The sequence below is a fragment of the Sesamum indicum genome, linkage group LG8, assembly GCF_000512975.1.
Source record: "Sesamum indicum cultivar Zhongzhi No. 13 linkage group LG8, S_indicum_v1.0, whole genome shotgun sequence".
NCBI classification, from domain to species: domain Eukaryota; kingdom Viridiplantae; phylum Streptophyta; class Magnoliopsida; order Lamiales; family Pedaliaceae; genus Sesamum; species Sesamum indicum.
Window position 1 is genome coordinate 11,016,574 of NC_026152.1, and position 11,707 is coordinate 11,028,280.

Sequence of the window (11,707 nt, forward strand, 5' to 3'; positions counted from 1 at the left end):
GGAAAGCTGGTCCGATTGCGCTTGACTGGGACAAGCTACATAACGACGACGAGCCTCCGCCGCCGATCGAGGTAATTGAGGAGAAGGCGGAGAAATCGAAGCCGCTGGTGGAGGTGACGATGGAAGGCGGAGGGGAGGAATCAAAGGAGTATCTTAAGAGAATGTCCGATAAAGACCTGACCGAAAAGATTACTAGGTTAAACAATTTGGGCAGATTATCGTCTATGTTGCCCGATGGTGGCGAAAGACTCCAAGTTTCCTTAAAAAGGCACGAAGCGGAGTTGGAGAGGAGAAAGCTTCTGAAGGTTGGGAATATTCGGAGTTATGAGTGAAATGTTTTGGATTTCTTTTGTTTCTCTTAATTTAGTGTATGACTGGAAAGACTGAAATTATGCTGTTACTGTGAGTTGCCAGACTGATGTCTGGTGTGGTGCGGGTATCTGGAGTTTTTATTGGCAATATTAACTTTATTGGTCGAAAATGCCAGGGGGGGGGGGATGGAGTTCATGATGTACCTTTAGACGAGTGATACATGAATCCTGTCAATGAGTGAATTCATTAGATGTGAATGCTTGATTAAGGAGCATCATTTATCACGTTTTAGTGTATTCTCATGTATCATCTACATTTTCAGGGTTTCTGACTTAGGGGGTTGTTTTAGTGGGGATTCTGATCACGGGAAAGTGCCACAAATGGAGCTTTTGAACATGAAGATTAGTTCACTTGGTCGGAGAAGTGGTTTTTGGAAGTTGAGAGTGGAATACAAATAATTATTTGTAGAGATGTGTTACTACATTGTTTATTAGGGAATTCAGCATTTTCACTTAGCTCTTGTAGCATTTTGCAATTTTTAGTTTATTTCTTTGTGTAGAATCTATAGTTCTTCTGCCAGAGAATTAGTGTCATTTGCTGTATTCACGTTGGAGAGAGAGAAAATCTTGAACAAACTTATCATTATTTAGAAGACTGGCCGCGATTCACTGTATATGTGATGGCTGAAAGAAAGAAATGGATTATGCAAATGTCTTGTTGAGGAGATTGATGGAGTGATGCGTGGAAAGGAGAGTAGGAAAAGGAGGTACATTTGTGTAGATAGCTGTTGGAAGATCAATAAGTTAGATGGGGACCTGTGTTTCTGATTGCTTATTTGGTTAAAGGGAACTGAAGATACTTATCTTTCATTTTTATCTTTGGGAAACAGAGCGTTTGACTAGTGGTTGCCCAAAAATTCTTCCTTTCCGTCCCTCTTTCTTCAAAAGCATGTTTGAAGCACACTATTGTCCTTGGTTTTGATTTTTGTATTATTTCGCCTTTGCTTTGTGCTATGCCTATATTATAGTAGTCTTACTACTAACTTCTTTGGTGTTAAAACTTGGGTGTTGTTTATCATTTTGTTCCGGCATTCTGTTGAAGTCCAGCTACCATACTGTATCCTTCATATTAGTGATGCTATATGGCATATCATATCTCATGTCTTCTATTGTTTCTGTATTCTTGAAGGGCTATTTGATGTTACCAGGACAATCCGAATTTAATTTGAGTAAATGGCTATTTCTTGACTGCAAATGCTAGTATCCTAGTTGCCCCTATGCCTTACTTCAATCAAGTTAATGAATTTCATTGACATAGAGGATCTTGCAGATGTCTTTTGCTATCTTACTGTGCTTTTCTGTTTTGTGCGAAATTCAGTTATAATTTGTGGTGTTATTTGCTGCACAGGATGATGACAAATGCAAGAAGGGGACTCCATTAGCTGATGAGTCTACTTGTACTGGTAACGTTGTTATGCGGGCGGCGTTAGTCCTTTAGATATTGATCCCGTCTGCATTTGCACATGTGTGTGAGAGAGAAGAAAGCTCATATTTGCAACTCCTTTCATGTATTCTCGTTCACATAAACTCCTTGGGGCTGAAAGTAACATATATCATACCACATCACAAAAATGTAAAAACACCCCAGGCGTGAACCGAAATTTGAATTGATTCCATTTTAATCTTGTGTGGATATTTTTTAAAAATATTTTCAGGAGATTCCCCAGGGATATGTGCAATAATGAATGTGTTAGTCCAGTGACTTCCAAAGTATGACTAATTGAGTTGACATGGTGGTTTGAAGTTCATTTTGGGAAAATGCGTTTGGATTATTTTTTTTAAACATAAATCAAAGTGCATTGTAAGAAATGGAAATTTGTTTTTTGAAAATGGGAGCAGGATCATGAAACGAGTTAGGTTTTGGAAATAGGATTTTCTGAAATTCTTATAGATATGAAGAAAACAACAATATTTCAGATTGAGAATGCAAAATTATTGCGGAAAACAAAACCAAACATAGAATCAGTTTTCAGTATACTGATTCTTACATCTGCTCTTAAAAGCAGAAGTTAAAGATTTGTTTATTATGCAGGTGCAACTGATGACTTATCACCTTGTGGAGTTCCACCATCTTCGTCTGCACAATCTACCTTTGCTTTACATTTTTGCAGCAAGTTGGACGATAAAGTATGACTTTGTCTTGGGGTGCTTAATTGATATAACTGAAGGACATAACCTGGTAACTGTATTCCTTTTATTTGTTTTTGATCAAACAGGGGCCAACCAAGTCCTTCACGGAAGAATTATCTACTTTGAATTGTTCTGGTTGCAAAACCAGGAGAGAAAATGGGTCATTTCTAATGCAGAAAACACAGATGGGTTTATCTTCAAGGCAAGCACCTTTTAAATCTCCGAGCCACCTTTCAGTAAAAAATGATGAATGCCTTCAATCAAGTGGTGGGCAATTGGGGAGCCACTCTTCTACTGCCTCACCTCATCAATCTGATAAAGATGTGTCTGGCAGCTTTTCAAAAAAGTAAGTATTCTTTCTGCTTGGCTTTAATATTTGCCTTCTTCATTTCTGCATTGTTTGGCAACGAGAATTTATCAGGGGTTTTGATCAATCCATGTTTATGTATATTTCTTCATTTGTTGCACCATAAATCCAACTATTTTTGTGATTAATATACCATGTGTGCTCATGGTTGCTTCTTGTGTCTATTTTTAACAATTATCTTGCCTCTATGATCTCCTATTCTATTTTGTTTTTGCTCTATTTTCTTTTTACTAAGGGAAATGCGGGTGCATGGGCCTCTGGTAATGGTTCCAATGATTTGACAACCTTTTACTAGGCCTCATGGCTCACTCTACGATTCCCCTTATGTGATATTGCTATTTTTGGTGAATGTGGCTTTCCAGTTGGGATCTTATCCATCAATCCTCATTTTCTGTAAATCAATGGTAAATCGACGAACAGCCTGCCAAGCTCAATACGACAAAAATTGCTTCATAGCCTACTGGTATTTGGATTTTCGGATATTCAACTGCGTACAGATTTAGGTCTATGTGGTGGTGCAGTTTTGTCTTGCTTGATATGCTTCCCCATTCTAGTTCAAATGGTACTGGGGATCAGGAACATGCTTGAACATTGATCTTTAACAAGGATAGCAGTTCCTTAACCCAAGCATCTGCCACTAAGCTCCCGAGTCCTGACAATAGGCTGTTAGGCCTACACCTGTAGGAGGGAAGTTGTGTCAGCTTGAAGTTGGAACAATGTGGATCCGGAATATGCTTCAAATGGATGTTAAACAGGGGTAGCGGTTCCTTAACCCTATCATCTGGCACTAAGGTCCTGAAATTACGCAGTCAGGCCTACACCTGTAAGTGGGGAGTTGAGTTAGGTTGAACATCAAAGTGATTTGTTTTACTGAATAAATGTTTCATAGAATGGGCAGCTAGGTTGGATGCTGCACATTTTAAAGCTTCCTCCTACTAACTTATGTGTCTGTATGATGTAAGAAATGTGCCACGAGAATAGAGCAAGAGAACCAAGGAGATATGCTCCTTAATGATGATAGAAAGCTCTTGAATTACCACATTGTATAGGAAAATTCTTATGTCCAATTTCCCAGAAGTATAACCTTTCTAAAATACTTTGTTAAGGTCATTTGAGCATGTACTATTTAACTGCTGTTACATAAAATATAATATGGATAAAAGCATGTGAGAAGGTCTGTTGCTGATATCATCATTGTCATGTCAACCTTATAAATCTGCGATTTTTCTTTCTATTAGCATTTAACTAAAACAAACAACTAGGGCTGTCGCACACTTTCCGCAAAATGGAAATTGTTATGCAAGAAAAAATACTGTGGTAATCCCCATTAGCAGGATAATGCTAATCAAGGTTATTTGGCACCTATTAATGGAAAGGGCAACATACTTATATGTAATGGTGCATATTCTTACCGTGATCTTCTGTTGTTAGGGAAAATGCTCCTCGGTTTCAATCTACACTTAACTCCAGAAGGAACAAGGTAAGTTCAAGTTCTCAGTTAAAAGTTAGGCGCCAATTATTAAGCTGGTACATTCATGCTGCAACTTTCTTGGATGCACCTTCATTTTGTTATTGAATTTTGGTGTGATCTCCAACCTCTGAAATGTCTACATGGAACTGAACCCCATTTATTTGGCGGTAATGGAATTTGACAGAAAGATTAAAGCTGCAAACAATTTGATTGCTAGAGTCTTATTCCATGTAAAATATTTCAATAACACAAGAGATTGAAATAGGGAATAAATCAAAGTTCTAAGGGAATGTTTGGTATTCTATATACGACAAAGGAATTAGAAGAATCATATATAAACTTGGTGGTTAAACTCTACTGCGTATCTTGCCCCCCCCACCAGTATCCTTGATACGTATATTTGTATATATATACACATGTATATGTATATCTATATGCATTTATGTTTATGAAATATATATTGTATTACATGGGATATCATAGAAACATATGTGATACAAAGGGTAATAATGTCCAAACATCTTTATTGATAGATTCCCAAGAAAAAGGAATACACATACACACCAAATATTAGGATTTTACATTCCCAGTTTTTTCGTGCATGTTCCAATTTTTGGGATTATGTTTCTATTCCCAAATTTAAGATAATCTTGCCAAACAGAAAAATATGATTCCCAGCAATTAAATTCCCCAAAACATTTCATTCCCAGCCTAACAAATGGGTTACAAAGGTATAGAAAGAAAGGAAGGCAACTTCAGAATGCAATTTTCAGAATGCCAGGAAATGAGTTAACCACACTCAATGACGAAACAAGGTTTTAGATTTTAGAAATTCAGGGGAAATTTCTCTTGCAATTGATGAATATCTGCAAAGTCTTACTCTGTCTAACACTGTCAGCAAATGATAATTTATTTTCTCTTGATCTGTCTTTTTAATCCAAATGTTCCGACTACACAATTGTTAGTGCTCCTTGTTCACCAAGGCATTCGTAGTTGTACATGTCTACCTCATTCTTTGAGACTCTTCCTTCTTGTTCACTTCATTTCTGTATGTGTTGTTTAGAAAGCTGCACTTTTTTATGTGGTCTTCTTCTTCATCATCTCTATTATCAATCACGACTTTTATTGCAACAAGCTGACATCAACTTCAGCAGAAAACTGTTGTTCTATTAGATGAGGAGGAACTTGAGGTTGATGTAATAAATCAAGCAGACCAAGTGGGCCAAAGGTACTATATAAACCTTCAACTCTATTAACAACTTCATTTGGTTTCTATTTCCAGGAAAAGGCCGACAAATGGATTTTCCTCGGGATTAGCATTTACTAATTCCTGTCTTTATTTATTTCAGCAGTGAAGAGATCCGAATATATTATCCATCAAGGTACTATTTTACTGCAATGTATATGTGAAAGATAATGGAATTATTTCCCTTAACTAATATGCTAAATTCTTCTAAACATATCCTAAGTTATTGATAGTTTTTGAATGTAGGGATGATCCTGAAGCTGTTGAAATTTGTTACTCAGACATGGAATGTCTGGCTCCTGAGTCTTATTTGTCATCAATCATCATGAACTTTTACATTCGGTAAGTAATAAAAGTTTATCACCACTACTACTATTATAATATTGTGTTGTTGTTATTTATTATAACAATACTAGTATACTACTATTATTCTTCATATTCCAGTGCAGTGAAAGATCACCGGCATCTTCTTCTCCTTCTCTTTCTGCTTCTGGTTCAGCTTGATTGACTATAGTTTTGAGATGCACTGCATTTATTGTCTGCGTGATATGGTTCAGTTGAGTGTTCTGTGCTATTGCAGTTATTCTCCAGGTTACAAATGAAGAAACTTAAACTCATAGGTTGTAGTTGACTAGTCTGTTATATCGCGTTGTCATTTGTGAAATCACCGTATCTTACAGGTCTTCTCATGTAATTGGTTACAGTTTGATCTAGAGTTGCTGGTCTTACCATCCAGACGTAGGCTATCAAGTCCAAGTGCACTATGCTAATTTTGTTATGCTATCATATAAAAATAGCTTACTGTGTTCTGCTTCGGTCATACTAAAATTGCAAAGTCTTGTTGGACATGGCCAATTATGGTTTCAGGTGTGAGAAGAGTATTCTCAATGTAAATCATTTGAATCAAGTGTACCTGAAATTACTATTGTTACGTATGTTTGTGTTTATTTGTAATATATGTGTATGTGTATATATATATATATTTATTTTATGGGAGACCAATTGATCCAAAAATTACCTTGAGCTTTGAAAATAAATAATTCTTTTTGTCTTATCATCCCTTAAAATCTTTATTAAAGGTATGGGATTTACGGGCTATCTAATTTTGACTTAGAACTCCAAGTTAGGAGAGTCATGTGCTGTAAACTAATGTTGAGATCCTTCACTTTACTGATCTACTTTGATTAGGTATCTGCAGAAGCCAACATCGCCAAGGGCCAGAAGCAGATGTGATTATCATTTTTTCAATACATACTTTTATGAAAAGTTGAAACGGGATGTCCTGAACAAGGTATTGACTTCTTCTGAAGCTCTTGGAGGCAATCCTTCTCCTCAACAATTAAATTTTGTTCCCAGTTATGGTAATAAAAACTTCAATCATATTTGTGAAAGTGAAACTTAATACAAACAAGTAGCAAATCATCCGCGTGCATGTTACTTCTAGGTATTTTGGTGGATTTACTGTGGGAAAAATGAACTTTGCGCCCTTAAAAGTGGTTTGTTCATCTTGTGGTTCATTGACATGGACTCTTCTTTGACTGCCATGGAGAACTATATTCATTTTATGAGGATGTGTTATCTGATCATGTTTCATGCATCTTACAAGCACTGGTGAAACCTTTAAGTTTTACCATATTGTAATAAGTTTTTAGTTGATCGTGTAATATACTTGGTTTAACTTTTTAAGGAACCCTGCAGAGAGAACTATCAGATTTAGTAAATTTCGGCAAATCCATTCTATTTGGTGCTCTAGTCCTTTTCTTCTACTTCTACTTGGTTTTCTTACATTTTGTTGTTGACTTTTCAGTTGATTTCTTTGTTTGATGTTAGGTTATCTGACCTCATATTTTAATAAAAGAATTTGGAACAATTTATTTCTGAAATTGTAATTTTATTTCCGAGTTGCTACATCTTAATTTCCCTAGTGCAGTTCATTGAGTTCTTATGGTTCTATGATGCAGACTGATAAGGAAACTTCATTTGTGAAGTTCAGAAGGTGGTGGAAAGGTGTCAATATATTTGAGAAAGCATATATCTTTCTACCAATTAATGAAAAGTAAGTATCATCAGTTGTGAGGTTCTTTCGGATAAAAACCATCCTTAGAAATTAAATTTCTTTGTTTATTAACTGCAGATACTTGACATATTCTGTATTGCACCGTGGCATCTGGAAAACTTGCTAGGTTTATCAAAAGAACCACTATCATGGTTTCACATCTGACATTTGAATGCAATTTTCTTTGTTTTGCATTATTTGATCACCATGATGATGAGGATTGCTTTGATGACGCATAAGAATAATTTTAAGTAGTATGGTAGTAGCAAAAACCAGTTATCCCAGTCTCACCTTTGGAAACAGGCTAATGACTGCATAGCATTTAAAATAGGAATGAATCAGCTGAGTCTTTCTCTCTCGTATTAGGGCATGTCGGTTTCAACTGATTGATACTATTCCTGGAACTTATAAGCTCTTTTAAAAATATGTGCATCTCATTCATTGATCTCAAAGTATCTTCATTCTGGTAATGTAAAATCCTGCTTCTGGTGTGTTGCATTTCACACTCTATGCATCTGGATGCTAGTGTCTAATGTCCACTGAACTCACAGATCTTATTTAACTTTATTACGAATATTATGTGGAATTTGTCAGTGACCTATTATCTTTTATCTTTCAGTCTTCACTGGAGCTTGGTTATTATTTGTATACCAAATAAAGAAGATGAATCAGGACCAATTATTCTTCACTTGGATTCTTTGGGACTGCACACCAGCAAGTTAATATTCAACGATGTGAAGAGGTAAATAGAATTCAATTCTTGGTTATGTTGCAGGTGAAATACTAACAGCTGAGTTTTGATTATAACCTAAGCTAGTTACTAGAAATTGGCAAAGTATGTGCAGCACCAAGCTTACCATGGGGTATATGACTTATATATAGGATTTTAACATTTTCAATTTTGGGATGAAACATAGGAAAATGAACTCATTATTTCATCACCGCTGTTCTTTAAAGTATGACATAGTATATTTATGTCGAACTATGTGTTTCTTGTGGCATTTCCAGTTAAAAAGCATTGGTAAGTTTTTAATGTGGCGCCGGGCACTATGTGGAGTCTCCATTCAGTTTTAACCATTAGCTGTCAAATAGGGATTGAATTTGCATATTCTATGTGCATGGCCAGTTATGTATTCTAGTTCCTATGTGATTGGATAGTCTGTTGGATATTCTAGCTATTTACTTATCACTCTCTATGAACATTTTTACTTTAGGCTGGATGGTACCTCAAGTGATATGAGAGGTCGAATCAGGTGTTGTGTGTCCACTATCTCTTGGTTGTTTCTTCACATTCTATCACAATTATATAGTTGTTATTTAGGAGGCAAAGTTGAGTATACCTTTTGCCCTTCTCTGAGTACTTAAGCATTTATATGGTGTGCTAATCGGTTGAATGATAGAATTTGCTGAACATAGTTAATGGTCGTTAGATTCTGAGACATTTGAACAGAATTTCTTACAAGAATAATGTGTTATTTCAAACGAGTAAAATCATACTTTTGCACTGGCGTGAGAAACAGGTACTGATCAAGAATAAAATGTCACTTTGCTCTTGTTGCCTAGTTGGCTGGTTTGTTTGTTGTTTGACTTTTTACCCAAGGCATCATGTCATTCAATTAATTTCTCTTAAATCTGGAGTATAATTGTTTTCAGATAACTGTTGTCTTTAGCATTACCTAAAGACTGACAAAGTTATCTGCAGCTTTCTAATAGAGGAGTGGAAGTTTCTAAGAAAAGAAGACGTGGTGCATGAACTTCACATCCCAGACAATATCTGGGACAAGCTATCTCGAAGAATTGATGAGAAAGTGATTGAGGTATAGCTTTCTTATTCTGCCTTAACGAAATTATTTATACGTCTGAGTGATCTCTCTTTCTGTGGTTTATCGTTTCCTGCATTCAATTGGAAGAGACATGGTATAGTTTGTCCTTGATGCAAGAAGGCCTGAATTGGAAATTCATTAGCACATTGCTATTGGATCATTCCATCAATTCTCCTGTTTCTAGAAAACGGGAGGGTTAACTGCTGCAAAATCTAGCGCCTTAGGATATCATTTAACTTTTAGGTTATCTATTAAATTAATATTCTATTGATTGTAAGTGCAATTCATATACATATTGAAAAGAAAATTGTATTTTCTAATCAGCTGTTGACATTCCCTGAGTTTCTCTTCTAGAATTACACGGTCATTATGCCACCACTGCTAGAAAAGTAAAACACTTGAACAGGGAGCTTTATTGGTGCCAAATGTATAGGTCACTGCAAAAATCCCAAATTTACAATGCCATGAATTAAACTTTTGCTCTTAACTTCTCACTGGCTCGAACAGTCTTGGTTTGAAAAACGCTCCTTTTGTGCCAATTCTTTTGCTCTCATTTCCTTCTTAGACCATCCTAAAATAATGCTTGTCTCATAAAATGGATTCATTTACTCAAATTATCTTCTAGGTCACTAACTCTCGATCGCTACTTTTGATGGCAATACTTTGAAGATTCAATAAACTTCTGATTTTTCAACAAAGTTCATCTCTGGTCAAATGGAGCTAGTTCTTACTCTGCCCCCCAAGATCTTTGATATTTCCAACTTGTAGTAGCAATTTACAAAATAATTGACTACTTTCATTCTTTCGAACTATAAAATTGCAGGAAATTCTTTCTCCACTGTCTTAGTATGGAGGAGAACTTTTTTGGAGAGAATTAGAAATCTAATATATCTGAACTGATATAGACTGCTGAGAAAGGTTTTATATCGAATCTTGGAGTACAAATATGTGATAAGAGCCTTGGCTTAGCACCTGGTGCAACAGCAAATCCAAATTTAGGTGGGGGTCCGGGGTGGTGAGGTGGTTAGTAGTAGGGGGTGGCAAAGTAGCTTTGCTATCAGTATCAGATTTACTGTTTATCTCTGTGGAAAGACTGTTAGACTGAAGATGTGTCGCCATATGCGATGGGAACATTCTGATGGATAATGCGCAATGGGAAAGAGGCCATGCATTGGTCATATACTTTTACTTATCTTGTTTTACTTCAGCTAATGTCACTGGCTCATTCTTCTTCCTTTTGCTTACATTAAACAGGTGCCTCAACAAAGAAATGAGTATGACTGTGGTCTTTTCGTTCTTTTCTTTATGCAACGTTTCATTGAAGAGGCTCCTGAAAGGCTCAAGAAGAAGGATTTGGATATGGTACTTCTTTCCATTCTATTGTGCTGGTTGCATCACACCGTTTTGGATTTCCTCCATCTTTCCTTATTTTTGTTTTCCTCGTTCTGATTCATCATTTTTATCCTCACACGGTGAGTTTATATTTTTGGATACTCAGTTTGGCAAGCAATGGTTCAAACCAGAAGAGGCTTCCAGTTTGAGAAGAAAAATTAACGACATACTAAGAGAACAGTTCAAGAATGCAAGTGAAGGCAAATTGAACCCCTAACCTCTGCTGTAAATGGGATTCCTCATTATAAGTAACCAGTAAATTGGTGCGGGCACCACTATGGACATCTAGAGTACTAATTTTTGTTGAGCTTCTCAGTGAAATATTATGTTGTCGAGCTTGAGATACTTTGATTTGCAGCCTAGGTGGTGCATCTGAGTTGAAGATTTTGAGACGACTTTTCTGTACAGAATGGAGATTTTTACAGATCCCAGAACCGAAACTTGGGAACTAAGATATGTGAAGTACATTGTAGAATTATCTCGTTAGTATCAACTGCTACGGGAGCAAAGTGGATTTTGGTGTATATTCAAGAAGGTCCAGTAGTACACTGTAAAGACCAGAGAGTTCATCAATCGCGGTGATCTGCTCCATTGAAATATTCAATGTGGGGCTTCAGTAGTTGAATAGGAGGTGACAGGTGGTAAGGTTCTTGCCTTGTTGACCTCCAATGTTAATTGCTGGTAGGAATCTTCTAACATGCTATTCCTGTAAATGAATGTAATCAAACACAAAGCAACAGTGGTTAACAGAAACTGTTGCATTTCTGCATTATGATGCCATTTATTTCCTCAAATTTATTGTCTTTGTTTGGTTAGGAGTACTGCATGTTACTGCCCCAATTTGGCCAGTA

The 11,707-nt window shown here is 36.3% G+C and overlaps 1 protein-coding gene across 4 annotated transcripts; it reads left to right on the plus strand.

Annotated features, from left to right (window-relative positions):
- Positions 1-11,650, plus strand: LOC105168250 (ubiquitin-like-specific protease 1D). Of its 4 annotated transcripts, XM_020695774.1 has the most exons (15): positions 1-305; positions 1,720-1,774; positions 2,404-2,498; positions 2,588-2,847; positions 4,300-4,348; positions 5,491-5,567; positions 5,689-5,721; positions 5,832-5,927; positions 6,774-6,876; positions 7,547-7,641; positions 8,261-8,383; positions 9,344-9,458; positions 10,719-10,826; positions 10,963-11,119; positions 11,215-11,650. In XM_020695774.1, exons 1-14 carry the CDS (start codon positions 120-122, stop codon positions 11,071-11,073), a joined length of 1,506 nt encoding a protein of 501 aa, XP_020551433.1. In that variant the 5' UTR covers positions 1-119; the 3' UTR covers positions 11,074-11,119; positions 11,215-11,650. The 4 variants fall into 4 exon arrangements, with proteins under 4 accessions (XP_020551433.1, XP_020551435.1, XP_020551434.1 ...); XM_020695776.1 differs by having other exon boundaries at positions 5,692-5,721; positions 10,963-11,650; XM_020695775.1 differs by having other exon boundaries at positions 5,494-5,567; positions 10,963-11,650.